The sequence below is a fragment of the Amphiura filiformis genome, chromosome 16, assembly GCF_039555335.1.
Source record: "Amphiura filiformis chromosome 16, Afil_fr2py, whole genome shotgun sequence".
Classification (NCBI taxonomy): domain Eukaryota; kingdom Metazoa; phylum Echinodermata; class Ophiuroidea; order Amphilepidida; family Amphiuridae; genus Amphiura; species Amphiura filiformis.
In genome coordinates, this window is record NC_092643.1 from 51,354,502 (window position 1) to 51,370,475 (window position 15,974).

At 37.8% G+C, this 15,974-nt stretch overlaps 1 protein-coding gene and 1 non-coding gene across 2 annotated transcripts; one reads left to right on the forward strand and one right to left on the reverse strand.

Annotated features, from left to right (window-relative positions):
* The first annotated feature begins 189 nt into the window (after positions 1 to 189).
* LOC140136168 (NADH dehydrogenase [ubiquinone] iron-sulfur protein 3, mitochondrial-like) lies at positions 190 to 15,627 on the forward strand. Its single transcript, XM_072157880.1, has 6 exons — positions 190 to 317; positions 8,812 to 8,862; positions 9,313 to 9,560; positions 11,821 to 11,946; positions 13,404 to 13,523; positions 15,365 to 15,627. Exons 1-6 carry the CDS (start codon positions 263 to 265, stop codon positions 15,536 to 15,538), a joined length of 774 nt encoding a protein of 257 aa, XP_072013981.1. The 5' UTR covers positions 190 to 262; the 3' UTR covers positions 15,539 to 15,627.
* On the reverse strand, positions 12,406 to 12,483 carry Trnav-cac (transfer RNA valine (anticodon CAC)). Its single transcript has one exon. It is a non-coding gene; the product is annotated as a tRNA-Val (tRNA).
* Positions 15,628 to 15,974: the final 347 nt, after the last annotated feature.

Consider the following 15,974-nt stretch of genomic DNA (forward strand, 5'->3'; position numbering starts at 1 on the left):
TGCGGTAAAATGAACGGTAAGAAATTATGTAATAATTCCAAAAAGAAGCTTTTGAATAAAATATTGAATGAATTTATCATTTAAAGTTCTTAAAAGTGTACATTTTGATTGATATTTTTGCAGCATTAATTAATTTGAAAGCTTTTTTGGAGTCTAACTATCTTAGCTTGACCAATCAGAGGCCGCAGCACAAATGCTTTTGGCATCAATCAATTAGGTCATCGGGGTCAAAGCAGCCGATGTATTTGGTACTGGTGTAGAAATGGCATCACTTTTAAGTCGAATTGGGGTTGCAAGAACACTTTTTAGGAATCAAGGTTTGTATTAACAGCTACAAGAATACGTATTTTATGCGAGGGGTACTTTTTTTTAGTTTTATGTCTCTTGAATTAGCTCAAAATCGTTATAACAAATACCTGCTATGGGCACTGGCACTGCCACTGCCACTGCACTGGTCCCACACACCGTCGACGTCCTATACGATAAATATAAATTTAATACTCCGTTGGTGAGCGACGGGCGAGTGGTAGTGAGCGACAGGCGAGTGGTATTTCACTGAACGCAAGAAAAGGAGTTCTATCTGATTGGCTAGCAATCGATCGCTAAGTTAGGTCGCTCAGTAGTCAACTACAAACTCATGCATTCAATTCGATTGAAATCGATTATTCTATTATTGACGAAGATAAAGAGCGTGATAGTGTGTCAATAATGTACATTGTATTGCACCTGGTTTTACCAGCATTCCTTTATAAAATAATTTTCTCAACGAGTTAAATATTATCAAAATTTTTACAGCGGATTTCAAATGTTTTACATCAAAATTGCAGTTAAACATATCCACAGCAAAATACCGGTCCTCACTAATTAGTACATTTAATTTCCAGTTAGTACATTTAAACGAAACCTGTGATTTACGTGACAACAAATAAAATTTTCTTACAATAGAAATATCATATGGGATACTGATATGGTAGGCCGCAACCGCCACAACGTGGAGCTGCTACGCGTAGCTGACTTTTTGTTCCGTGGAGCCAAATTGACCAATCATGTTAGAGTTTTTCATTACTCGGAGGTAAAACTGACCAATCAAGTCGACTTACTCATTACGTGAAGCTTAATTTAGTCATTAAGAATTTGCCAGGCGAGCTTCACGTGGTTGCAAGATAGCCTCGGTCACGATAGTTATGATTCAAAAAGTAATTTATGAAAAGTACGAACCGACTTATTATTAAGATGGACATGCACTCACAAGAAACTCATACAGTATTGTACACAACTATATAGCTAGGCAGAGTGGTGGTAAACCATGCACACAATTCTGCGATCTGCAGTGTATCGCCGGGAGCTGATTTGTACATCTTATGCGGCGTGGCCTCATGGAATTCGACCTTCAGCAAACCAGTTCGGATTTACTTTATATACTAGTAGTAGGCCATTATGATACATACTGTAGTTACGGTACTGCCCGTTTTCCTATACACAATACTCAGTGCGCTCACCATTGACGCGTGACCTAGTGTATGTAAGAAGTATTATGCCATTGCCTATATGACGTCACTGTGTAAAAAATAACCAGTCAATATTTAAAGTATTCTCTGAAATTCTAGAAAATATAGTTTTGTAACATTTCCTAAATTTTTAGCTAATTTAGGTGTTTGGAAATATTGGTACTTTTGTGTTTTAGGAAGGATATGTAAACGACAGATAACACCAAAAAATATGAACAAATTATTTCTAAACCGTGTTAAGTCTGCAAACCATTATGCTTCTCATTTTCAAGAACGCTGGTTAACAATAAGCAGACTATTGTCTCATTTAAGTAAACAAAAGCCCAGACAGTATTGTAACGCGGCTGGGCCGCGGGGGTGAATACTGAGAATCTGGAACCTGGAACGACTGGACAAAATGACAAACTGTACGAAATGCCATCTAAAATGGTGAACTACTGTTATTGCTAATTTCACTGGTTCTTAAAAATATTACTCATGGCGGGAGCTTTCGACTGATGCCAGCTTGTCTATCAGTTTGGCAATTGAGCAATTTAGGCCAATCAGAAGTCAAATTTCTTTGTGATATAAAAATCAATAAATAAATTCAGAAAATAATAGGCTTCAGCCTATTTAATTAATTTTGAAGTCACTGGCAGATTTTCCACGTACTTTCCTTGATTCTGAAGTATAGAACTGCACAAGTGATAGAATAATCAGGAAGTTCCTTTTTAATTCATAAAACGCCGAGTGTGCCTTTAATCCATAACACCTAAATTCAGAGCCACCATCTGCATGGCATGCATGCACATCATAATGCAAGGCTTAGCCTTTCTTGAAGACTAGGAACTTCCCCTTTTATATTCTATCGTAATTAAATTAAGATGATTAAACCATTGTTTTATCAGTCACGATGAACCAAGATGCCCAAGAGAAGCAGAGAAGGCCCATGAGCCTAAGTAAGCTTAAACTTTCCAGGCGCTAAAAGGCGCAAGGCTCAGCAGTCTAGGCCATCTAAGCTTACCAATTATGACGATTATGAAGATGCCAAAAATAGTGCAGTTCTATAGGCCTACCTTCGATGAAGACAATTAAGCATTCATGGGAACTAAATTCACAAAGTGGAGAAAGCTAGGCTAGCCTTGAAAAAGGCTCGATGATGACAACCCACTTTACTCTGCTGACATGGCTGCATGTCGTCTGCTACATTTTGACTATCATTTTTGGCTGAAAGTTCCCATAAATTGCATTAAATGTCTTCCACGTCGAAGCTGAAGTTTACTGAACCAATGTCAAGGAAAGCGAGGCTACGGCAGTGAGTGGCAATCACTTCCAATGCCCGATGAGTCTCATTTCAAATCTGCTGTGACAGAGCTGACCAGGCGCGTGACTGCCCCTGGCAGCGTCAAACCAAAAAGTGAGCAATTTTGGCGAGCAGCCGCTTTTATAGTGAGCAATTTATCGCGAAAACACGCACAAAACGAGAGTTGAGTGAGCAGAAAAATCACTTTCCTTGCTCGCGAGCAATTTATCGTATTTTCTCGTGAGCAAGAAAACAGCACATTATGCTCACGAGAACTCACTCACCGAAAAGGTTTCTGATTGACTGAAAAACATGAAAAACGAACGCGGCGCAAACCCAGACAAGCGAGAATCCGACCATAGACATCCCCAGACGGGGTCGATCTCCAGGATAAAAAGCGAGTTGCCAGGGCCGCAAATTTGACAGAATCTTTACTAGATTCAGAGAATTACACCCAATCGACAAAAGAACTGGCAACTAGTAAACAAATCAAAACTTTCCCAGATCGAAAATATGCACGAAATACATCATTTTAAATCAATTAATTTGAGCTGAAATTCAATTCAGATTCAATAAAAGTAATTTTGATAGCATTTCCACCTGTGCTTTACTGTAAACTTTTATTAATTTGCACAATAAAAGAATTTGGATCATGAAAATCTAGCGATAAAATCAGTGACTGGTGAGTAATACAATACTCTTCATTCAGTAAGCTTATAAAAATGCATGACCAGAACATCGAAATCGAGGACTCATCAAAATTGATCAAATTTGGTTATAAAAATCATGATAACTAGTCCAAGAGAGATAGGTACGTGTAACAATACAAAAATAAGACCATAAGCCTCACACGAGCTCAAATAACCAATTTTTAGAGAATGAGTGAAAATCCATTTTCGTTACAGTATTGTTACCTTGCGTTCGCTTTATAATCATTCACCCAACTGAAACTATAATACCAGCTCATTGTTCATTGCACAGGTAAAACAGACACAAGTGCAGTGTGTATTTAACCAGAGAAGATCTGATGTAACATAGTTGAGCTGTTTTCATTGAGTGTTATCTTGGTTTAATAGCTTTTAATGGGGTTTAAGTCCTTCAAAGGTCGTGGTGAATTCTACTGTAGACATGACTGCATCATGATTATTTTAAAGTCAAAAACATTCAACAATATGATCACCGTGATAGTATGACAGTATCAGTACCGTGGGTGTCAGTGATCCTGGCCTGACACAGTAGACAAACAAACAAACACGCCACACACATGGCACATGCATGCAAGGTAACATTGACTATACACTAATCAAACAATGGTATTGATCCTGTACAACTGTTGGTGGTTTATTTACATTCGATTCATTTAAAATCCACATAGTAAACATTAATTTTGGCAAGAGTTTTCTCTCTGGAGCGATGATGCATCAACTGGCTCCGCGTAATGAAAAGATCTAACATGATTGGTCAATTTAGCTCCGCGAAGCGAAAAAGTAAGCTACGCGTAGCAGCTCCACGTTAGGCGGTTACGGCCAGCCATATACTGATCATGCGAAAATCGTAAAACATAGAATAGAAACAGTGTGGCGGCTCTCAAAATCTCAAATTGTATGCATAGCCTGAGTCGCATACGGCCTATCTCGAACAAAATCACCATGCGTAGTTGTTGAAAAACGTGAGGATTTATCGTACTACCACGGCAATTTTTAACACGAAGATATAGGGATGATGACGGTGTGTCCCAGTGCATGAGTGCAGTCAGTGCTAGCCCGGCCAAGGGTAGCGCTAGGTTGCTTTTTGGGGTCCCGGACCCACCAAAATAGAGTTTGGACCCCCTGTTTTTAAATTTTCTGCAAGTTCAGGGGTCCCTGCAGACCCCCAGTTTTTCAATCTAGCACTATTGTAGACATACTATTTATGTTGCATTTGTGCAACTCGGACTCGCCAAACTCTACTCCGGACACCCTTTTTTTTAATTTTCTGCAAGTTCGGGGGTCCCTGCGGACACTGGAGCGTTTAGTTCTAGCGCTACCCCTGAGCCCGGCCCAGTTGTATAGCCAAAATAACAATTTCTTGATCATGAGAGGATGTACCTTCTGCGTCAGCGTTCATAGAACAACACGATGATCGCGCGATCTGCATGACCGTACCTTGACCTTGCCTAGCAACGACTGTGTGATTGGTCAATTCTCAAAAGCTGTGTTTGCATTGTAAGCGCCGGTATTTGTGTAGGTATGCTAGGTGAATTCAAATTTGTCATCAAACTGCATCATTTTATATATCAAATTAAAGCCCTTGAGTAAACAAAGCCAAAACTGAAAACATTTTTTCATGGCACTTTCCGTAGCAAAGTTACATCTTGTCAAAGATTGACTTTCATCAAACAATGTCAAAAGATTCAGCTAGCAAAATTCCCCAAAACGGCATTTCGGGGTGTTTCTAGATCTTAGTCTCATTATGATAGCAGCTTTTTTAATGGAACTGCTATCAAAATCCTCTAAAATTCCATGTGCGAGTGACTTATCACCATAAAAAATCATATATTTGGGTCAAGTGAAGTATAGAAAACATATTTATGTAGGTTTCTTTCTTCGGCCAGTTGTTTTAAATTTCTATGTAAAAATGCATTGACATTGTCGGCGAATTTGGCTGACTAGCAAATGTGTTTGCCTGGCATACCTAATTTGTGTAGACTTCGTAGTACGCTCGGCGCAAATAACTGTGTATACCCAAGTTGGCTCTCATGATCGAAAATTTAATATTTTGGCTATAGTAACTACAAATTTCGAACGTTTGAGGACTTGTTCTCAAGTTGTAGAAGGTCCCTAGACTGCGGAACTCAGTGTGCTTCTATTGTCCAATTTGCCATCAAGATTTCATATGGAAACAGTTCAGACCCAGAACAGGATCATGTCAGAAATTAATATTTTGTTCTGGGTCTGATTATTCGGACTATCTTCAATGATAGTCAGTCATTTATCTTTTGGTCGTTATATGACTATCATTTGAGGACTGAGTTGTTATGATATATCTTCCGAGGAGCAATTTCAGACAATAGCTGGGGATTAGTGGGGCAGAGGTTGATCGAGAAATCTATCTACTATCCACGACGACACGATAGTTTTGTGAATAGAAGATAGAGATTGCTAGTATAACACGGTCAGTCATTGTAGCATCTTCAGTTTTAAAACGCAGCAAAACAATTTTTTAGATTGTCCAGTTTGGCTTCAATTTAACTTGGCTAACATTTATGTATCTTAGCTGAAGTGTTTGCTTACTTTTAACCGGAAACACAGGCGCTGAAGTACAAATTCCGACCATATTATGAGTCCGTTTAATTCTGCAACCTTGCTTGATCAAAGATGTTTTGACAACTGCCAACTGCGTCGGTGATTAAAGATTTGAGAAAATCCAGTGCTGGGCAAATCAATCCATCTCCCGATTTGCAATGGTTGACTTGTCATTGCAAACTGATGGTGATACCCTTCCAGTTCTTGAACATGTAAGCCCAGCACTACACGTGTTGATCACCTATTTACAATGGGGACTGTGCGATGTCTGGCGATCACTCAAGAAAAATTGGCACAAAGTGACGTTTTTCATGAGTAAAGTCATGATGAATTGATGAAGGAATATAGCACATGGTGTCACTAATATGTCAAGAATAATTAATATCCTCATATTTTTGAGACAATAATTAATTTGAGGAAGAAGTTTTTATTCATATGCATGATATTGGGACCTGCATGCCAACCGTGTACATGTACCAAACAAGGTACGTTACATGAGCGCAAATCCTTTCACGTTCTAACTTTCGTATCACAAGCTATCAGTTGTTCATACGAAAGTTAGAAATTTTCGAACAAGGCAGAGGTTATTTATTGAATCCTTTCATGACCACTGAAGCATAGTCAAGTCTGCCAAGGACACTCGGCACAAATTGAAAGACCATGTCAACTCTCGACAAAAGAATGCATGCATGTCAAAGGTCAGACGACACCAATTTGGTGTTTGTTATGCTCTTCGAAAAATCCCTTAAGGGCTATGTCTGGAAGGTGCCATAGCCTATATAGGGTGTATACTCATTGTTAATTATTTTCATTATAAATGTCGCAAGATATTAATATCAACAATAATTAACAACCTGTTTCACCTCTCCATATTCATCATACATTGCTCACCTGTATTTTCATATCATATTTTGTGGTGAAAAATGATTATACAAATGTGTAATTTCCAATCATTTTTGGAGCAACGATTTCTTCGTACCGACGGCTAAGTGTGTATGCGTACAAACACATACACAGCGCCTGTTGGAACTCCCGGAATTATTGGAACTGAGCTAGAATATCTTGAGCTAGCACTAGCAGGCACAACAAGCTAATTATTGGAACTGGTGCTAGCCAGGGCATGGCAATGCATCATAAGGCCGGCGTCGACAGGTCCTCTGTCGGAATCCTGTCGACAAAGTGAATTATGTCAACATATCGACAGAACTTCGTCCATGGCGACACAGTGCTCAGGCAATGGCCCAGTAAAACTTCGTCAGGCAAGCTCATTTTCACTCAAAATATTGGCCATTTCCAATGTATTTTCAACAAAATGCAATGCCAAATCTTATCTTTTACCTACTATTTCACCAACTTTTCTTGTTATTTGCCTTCAGGGGTCATACTTTTGACAGTATTTTGCCTTGTTTTCCGGTATAAATTGTACACTTTATCGCTATGTGCTCGCTATGAAAACGGCCATCTTGTTTTTTGCTGAAATTGCCGCTGGTGTTTCTAGATATTTTTAGGTTAAAATTTTAAAAATATTCCTAAAATCATGAAAAAAAAAAAGTCCTGGTACTTTTTCGGAACCCAAATGTTTGTCGACACACTGTCGATGTCAAGATCTGAAATATGTCGACATGTCGACATCAAAAAACGGTGCCGACGCCGGCCATCATTGATGATGTGATCATTTTGCATGCAAATGCAATGATGCATGTCTACAGTCAATGTACTAGTATTATTCATGTATTAAAAGCTTATTTACATGAACTCTGGCTTCCCTTCAATTGACCTAAATGCCTAGGTAGGATCATTCATGGTTGACAAAAAAAATTGCATGATGTTTTGTGTTTTTAATATGAAAATTGATAATTTGTATTCATGTCATATTCTATTAATGATATCAAAATGCATTTAAATTCAATGTAGGCCTACCCCTAATTTTATGTCAAAAATAGTGATGTGCATTTTGGGACAAAATGAAGCTTGTTGGTCACAGTACAGTGTCCGAAATAAGGAAAATATGGAGGTTGTCCTGAGGACAACTAAAGCATTCTGCTTGTCCTCAAAATATTTTGGTTGTCCCCAAAATGTGTCATATTTAAGAGATAAAATATAGTGGTTGTCCAGAGGGTAAGTACATATCTCAATATGGTTGTCCCCAGTGATTTTTGGACAAGAGGATAAGTGCTTATTTCGAACACTGGTTGGACAGAATAAAGGTATGTTTATACATACCGGTAGTTGATAACATGTATTGTTTATTGTTTAACCTTCAATGTTGCAAAAGTTTAATTTGGTATTAGCAGTTTTAAACCTGATCTAAAAGTCATTCTCGCCAGAGAAGTGGTAGACCCTCTCTACACAATGTAGTTACATTTTTTTGAGGAATGACAAAGTCTTTTAAGGAAGTTTTATATATAGTTCATTCCAACTGGTGATGTAGGATCACAGCCCAGATTGTAATGAGTGAATTTGTGAAGACTGAAGAGGTTTCCTTGTTGGAGCGATGGATAGGAGGCATAGGCTAAAACAGTAATCTGAACTCTGAATTGACATGGACTTGTTGCATACTGGCTTGGCTAGACTGGTACTGTATGTAGTCGGCGATACTGAGTCATAGTGCACAGTAAAAGCTTATACATGTAAAACATTTAAATGCATATTGCCAAGTCATGAAGTGTACAAACAACCAAAAATGAAGGATATCTTGGAAGATTTTATAACTGGCATCTTTTTCCTTTGATATTAGGTGCTGTTTTATGTCAGCATGCAGCCAGAGCAAATACAACAACTACAGCACGTAAGTTACATAAGAAATGAAAATAATGGAAATATGACCAAAGATTTTTGTATGTTTTTGTTTTTCTATTGTCATTTTTTGATAACAATTTTGTCTCCCCAACAAAAAAGTCTTAAGAAGGCCTACAAACAACAAACTTTTAAATGTGAAAAGATAAAATCTGTTACTCTACACAGTCTGAGTTTTAACATGTACAGTGTAATAAGTTTATTATTATTATTGTTTTTATTATTATTGTTATAATTATTTAATTCTTTTTATTTTTATTATTGTTGTTGTTGTTGTTGTTGTTGTTGTTGTTGTTGTTGTTGACGTCTTAAATCGTCATCATCATTATTATCATTATTATTATTATTATTATTATTATTATTATTATTATTAACATTATTATTATTATTATTATTATTATTATTATTATTATTATTATTATTATTATTGTTATTTTTATAGCAACCGTAAGGCCAGTCAACGAGTTACAAAAGCATAGGCTTGAAGACTATGGTCGTTATGTATCGGAGTGCCTCCCCAAATATGTGCAACAGGCCCAGGTGACCTACACTAATGAATTGGAGATAATGATTCACCCGGAAGGAATTATTCCAGTTTGCACATTTCTTAAAGATCATCATGCAGCACAATTTAAATCATTTGTTGATTTGACGGCAGTCGATGTACCAACAAGGGCATTCAGGTTTGAGGTATGTGGGCTTTCTGCTTTGTTATTGCTTTGTGATCATGTGATGCAGTGGTGAAAAAGTAACAATGAATGTTGGGTGTTTCCTTTAAGGAACTGGGAAAAAAACTGTTCGGGTTTTATTGATGTTGAAATGTGTTTCATAGGTGTTGCTAAAGTATTCTATTAATAGACCCAGTGGTACTATGATTTGACCCTGATCAAAATCTAAACTGAAAATCTAAACTGAATCTTTCAGCATGCTAGATGTATGAAATATTTTGTGTTTTGACTTTTGAATATAGACCTATATTCTGATTAAATGCTATCTAGGCAAAATATTAAATTCTCGATCATGAGAGCAAACTTGGGTACGCACAGATATTTGCGTCGAGCGTACTATGCAAAGACCGGCGCTTACGGCGCAAACATAGCTTTTGAGAATTGACCAATCACACGATCGTTGCTAGGCAAGGTCAAGGCGCGATCGTGTTATTCTATGAAAAGTACGCTGACGCAGAAGGTTCATCCTCTCATGATCGAGAATTGGTTACTTTGCCTATAATTACTTTAATTGGCACATGATAGTTAAACTGTGTGTTCGATTAGAGTTTATGGTCAGATTAGGGTTGTAGTTAAGGTATCGTAAGGATTCGCCTAATGGCGCACTTGGGCTCCCTCCTCTAAAATCCAAACAAGAATTTAAGGTCCCATGTCTTTATTTGCTTGTGTGAATTTTACGGGAAGGCACTTTTATCTTGTACCTAAAATTCCACAATGTCAAGGGAACCCATTGCGCCATTAGTAGCAGTGGGCTATACAGAGGTAAATATTTTTTTGTCATATGATTTTCTAAACAGTTTTTATTTATTCCTTTTACCCTATCTCAATATGAAATGACAAAATTTTTGGCCTGGTGTCCGAGAAAAAAGTGTGCAGCGCCCTCTTGTGCCACCATACCGTATCATTGTTGAGGGAGTGGATTCGAGTACAAAATCCTTCAAAGTAGTCCTTTTCTGGCATGTTGCTATGATTTTGGTGTCTAAATATGTGTAAATGAGCTCAAAATACCTAATTTGGGAAGTTGCATGAAAATTGGACATTGCATTTTCTTAAAAATGGACATTTTGGGTCAAAATTGAGCTTGAGGGCGCTTTTCATGATCTTTCGAAAGTTAACGTCCATTCGCTGTTTTTAAGTTAATAGCTATGAAGAGGGTCATTAGTTCAAACTGCTCAAGAAATTTGAGCATTTTATCACAATTAGTTTGTCCGTAGCACTCGTTTGAATGCTCCTTCGATACTGCTATACAAACACATGGGGGTCAACGACCTTCTATCATGTACAATCCAATGGTGGCATCCAAATGAACGTTCTGATGAGCGTTGCGGACAAACTACTTCTGCTAAAAAGCTCAAATTTCTTGAGCAGATCAAACTTCGGTGTATCTTCATAGATGTAAACATTAAAATACCGAAAGGAAGAAAATTTTCGCAAAATCTTGAAAAGCGCCCTCACGTTCAATTTTGTCCCAAAATGGCAATTTTTAAGAAAATGGAATGTCAGATTTTCATGAAACTTTCAAAATTAGGTATCTTTTGCTCATTTACATATATTTAGACACCAAAATCATAGAAATATGCCAGAAAAGGAGTACTCTGAAAGATTTTGTACTCAAATTCACTCCTCCACAAAGATAAGGTATGGTGACACAAGAGGGCGCTGCACACTTTTTTCTCAGACCCCTGCCAAAAATTTTGCCATTTCATGCTGGGATAGGTTATATAGAAAAAAAAAACTGTTTAGAAAATAAAACAAAGTATGAGCCATCTATAGCCCACTCCTACCATTAGGTGAATCTTTACGGTAGTGTATGAGGAATTCCAGAATTATTCCTATCAAATTTCACAACTTACATCAAAATTGACTTTATTTTGACTGGTTGGAATGCAAAAAGTTAACTGCTAAGGCTGTTTGGCACACAAAAGTTTAAACCCCTTTGCTTAACCTTAGCAGTTAAACTTCAAGCAGCTTTGCCAAGGCTTATATTAAGCAGGAGCTGGGCTTTTTTACCCTATGGTTGCCAAGTTTTGTTTCCTGGTGTGTCCAATATTTTACAATACAAACTGTAGGACCAGCAGCCATCTTTGGGACCAGGTGATCATTTTAGCTCTTGCTCCAGGCATACTGTTTGAATCATAATGGGTTACATTTTAGTAATGTTAAAGTTTACCATGGAATGGAAAGATCATTATCAATTACTCTTTGTATTGGATCTCTTTCAGCTTGTATACAACTTTTTATCACTAAGATATAATGAGAGGATCCGAGTGAAGACGTATGCAGACGAGCTTACAGCAGTAGACTCATTGATGCCCGTTTTCAAAGCTGCTGACTGGCAAGAAAGAGAGGTTAGTATCACAAATGCATACACAACAAGGCATGATCACTTATCGGGGTCATGTCCACCTGTCCATTGGGCTATACTATTCCAGCTGAAATCCATGCACCCCTATGGAATACCTGATATTATTCTCTCCACATAGGGGGTGTGAATTTCAAATGGAGTCACGCATGCAGGGTGTGAATTTCAGCTGGAATAGTCCAATGGATTTGGAATGAAAATATGGAGGAAATACACATCTCGTAGTCTTTTTATTAAGTTAAAAAAAAGTTAAATCCTTCCCAAGCCTTTCGGCCCATTGGGCGGCGCCTATCTCCATTTCATAACCCTAGGCCACATGTCTGCAAGCAGAAAAGCTACAGCAGGGGGTTAGTCCACTGGTAGCCATGTGTTTAACTTTCCCTACTCCATTCTTTCAATGCCGAACGCATGGCAAGAAGGCAGTAGGTACCATTTTTAAAGCCTTTGGTATGGCCCGGCCGGGATTCGAACCCGCGACCTCCCGATCGTGAGGCGGACGCTCTAACCACTAGGCCACCACACCAGTCTTTTTATATAATGTCAATATTGTTGTTTTCATTACCAAAAGGACCTCTATTAATTAGCATTCGATAAAGGCCATCTTAACTTAATAGTTTTGTCTCAAAGCGCCCACACGTTTTTGTAAAATCACCCACTTGTGTTCCCACTGGATTGAGTTTTCATTTTTCATTTCATTTTTTCTACGTGTTTTTTTTTCTTCAAATTCCACCGCACAATAAGCTCACATCTGACATCAACATATAAAAATAGCATAAGTCATAAATCTCAATAAAATTCTTCATCTTAAACACAGTGAAACTATATGCTTGTGCATTCCTTTTTTCAATAAGCTCATCCCACAATTTGATATAAAAATTGAATATAAATGTAGCCTTGGGGTAGATAATAAAATATCATGATTCATGGAACATGTTATAGATAAATGGCCACTTTTTGAGGCGAGGGGTCAGTCTGAGTGGGGGATTATATCCATTGTTAGCGAACAAGTGAGCATCACTCTCCATGTTTGCATGTGTAATTGTGTTGGCGTTTGTAACTCATTCAAACTGTGGAGGTGTGTGTGTTTGCCACATACCAAATGTGGAGTCTGCTAACAACTGTGGAGCTCCACAGTTGGAGATAACCTCAAAAATGGTGTTTTGAGCCATAGAGGTGGGTATACCACCAACCATTTTCTGATTTGATCAACTTCCACAGGATGGCGGTTGCTGTCAGATTTGTGTAAAAAAATCTCCCCAGATTGAATGTGCATGTGTGAATCTCCCCAGTTGGAATACACACACACTTGGCAGCATTTACAAGAGGGGGTGGTTGGACGGTTGGATGCACTACTAATTCTGAGATGAACAGTACAGACAACTTTGAGATCCTGGCTTCATACTTGTATTGTATACTGACTCTTTTGTTTATACCCTTCTGTAGGTATGGGACATGTTTGGTGTCTTCTTCTCCAACCATCCTGACTTAAGAAGGATCCTGACAGATTATGGCTTTGAGGGTCATCCCATGCGTAAAGACTTCCCTCTCAGTGGATACGTAGAGGTAAGGCTATAGTTTGTGAATACTCTCAATCATCTGGGAATAGTAAACAAGAGACTGAATTCAATCTTGTCTACCAGATTGTTCCCCTCGCCAAATGAAATGACGTCACAAGGTGACTTCATACACCAACTGGAAGTTACCCGGAATCAAGGTGTTTAACATTACAATCCTGCTGAAGGTCAGTGGTACTGACTGCAACATTTGTTGCTCCAAGGTATGTGAACAATCCAGCAGGCAAGATTGAATTATTGAATTAATTGATTTAATTCTCTGGTAAGGCTACAGTTGCTTGGAAGCAATACGTGATTCATATATGTGATGTCCCATGTCAAAACCAGACACCTTTGGTGGGCAGGTTATCAATTTTGAGGTTTTTACATATCTTAAATATAGAGATATTTTGCTCCACAACACCGCTTTTCCCCATTGAAATCGGACATTCCTAAGCAAAGATATTGAGTATGTAAGTTATGGTATTATAAAATTGGAAATTGAGATATCGGCCTTTGAAAATATTATTGACAATGTTGAGAGTAGGAATTACATTGAAAAATGTCTCAAAAAATACAAGATGCCAGTTATATTCCGATCTGAAAAAACATCACAAGCAAGAGCAAGAGCTAAAACGTCACAAATTCATAACAAATCCAAATTGTGAAAAAAAAATCACCCCTGGCAGATTTTGGGCTATTTCTCCATTTACGATCCATCCCAAAAGTGTCTGGTTTTGACATGGGACATACATACATACATACACAATTCTTTTATAAAGCGCTGTTACATCTAGACCACAGCGCATAAACAAATTCAAAGCATAAACACAATATAACAAAACAATGTGAGCAATAAAACAGTTAACTTTTTGGGAAGAGATATGACTTCAGTAATTTCTTGAAATTACTGAAGTAATCACATAATGTGTTTTAATTTTGATAATTTCTTCAATTAATTTTGATAATTTCTTCAAGATTATCATAAAGAAAAGGGTTTTTTTTTTATCTCTTAACCTAAAAGGGTTTCCTGCTAACAAATATCACATTATTTGATTACATATCAAAATTGATCCATTCAAGTTGGGTCAATTTTCAAAATGAGCTCACAATGGCAGGCACCAGTTACTATGGTTTAAAATAGGGTGTTCAACCTAGACTAACTCCATCACTAGTCTACACTGTGCATGTATTTGCATGCTTCGTAGTGACGACTGAATAACTCCCAGTTCATGTTGTGGCAGACTCGTGAAAATAATTTTTGCGACTTTGGTTATGTGCCATAGCGCGATGAGATCACGCTCTGAAGTTCTAAAACAACAAACTTGGTCTTGGACACAACTGCGCAGTCTCAGTGAAAGTTTTCTCAGTCGTCAATACAGATGGTTGACGAATGAGGGCAGCAGTCTATGTTCAATTCCGTTTTTAACTGTTGGTAAGCTGAAATGTTTTAAAATACATATAAAATTGCAGATGCAGATCAAAATGCTAAGTTGGACAGAACTGGGCAACCTAAAATCTGTGGGTAAAGTCTGACTCAAAATTTACACTGAAGTTTCTCAGTTGTCAACCCGAATGTTAACCGACTAAAGGCGTCAGGCTAGAGAATGTGGTATAACTTCAGGTTATTTTGCGATTTGACAAGAATAGTAGTTACAACAAACTAGCGCCCCCTTTTTGGGGAATGTCGTGTTATTATGACCTTTGACACGACATCTACTTGTCTCGTGTTTCTTCAGTGTTTCATTATGTTGTTTATATATTTGTATACTTAGTGCTACATTAATGGTTTTGCATGTACATATACAGACAAGTAATATCTATTTCAAAACTGTGCTTCTTATTTTACAGGTCCGGTACGATGATGAACTAAAACGTGTAGTGTGTGAACCTCTAGAATTAGCCCAAGAGTTTAGAAAGTTTGACCTGACCAGCCCGTGGGAGACCTTCCCTAATTACAGAGAAGAACAACCAGAGCAACTTGAGGCTGGACCCGAAGAAACAAAAGAAGAAGAGAAGAAATAATGATGAGCTGCTATGAGAACTGTATTATATAGTACCATAGACATTTCCTGCTTTCTTCATCCAGGTTGAGCTAGGACAGCTTGTTTGGATTATGAATTTGGCTGTTCCAGTTGAAATACATTCACCCTCTATGGGAGACATGATCTTAATCTCCCACACAGGGAGTGTGAATTTTAAATTGGGTTACCAAAATATGCAAATCCATTTGAAATCTACACCCCTGTGTGGGATTTTAAGGTAATTTCTTCCAGGGGGTGTATGGATTTCAACTGGAATAGCCCATTGTATGTTACATCAAAGTATGTTTTTATAGACTTGCAGTACGAATTCTGCTCTTCAAAGTCAAAATGTGGTAACTGTAAATAATCAACATAGCATATACTGGAATTTGACTCGGGAGTTAAATACAGCGTCTACATGTACAAGTGCTAAAGTA

Coding starts and splice junctions, on each gene's coding strand:
- LOC140136168 (XM_072157880.1), top strand. CDS start 263: ATGGCATCACTTTTAAGTCGAATTGGGGTTGCAAGAACACTTTTTAGG. Junction 11,947..13,403: donor CTGACTGGCAAGAAAGAGAG/GTTAGTATCACA, acceptor ACCCTTCTGTAG/GTATGGGACATGTTTGGTGT. Junction 13,524..15,364: donor CTCTCAGTGGATACGTAGAG/GTAAGGCTATAG, acceptor CTTATTTTACAG/GTCCGGTACGATGATGAACT.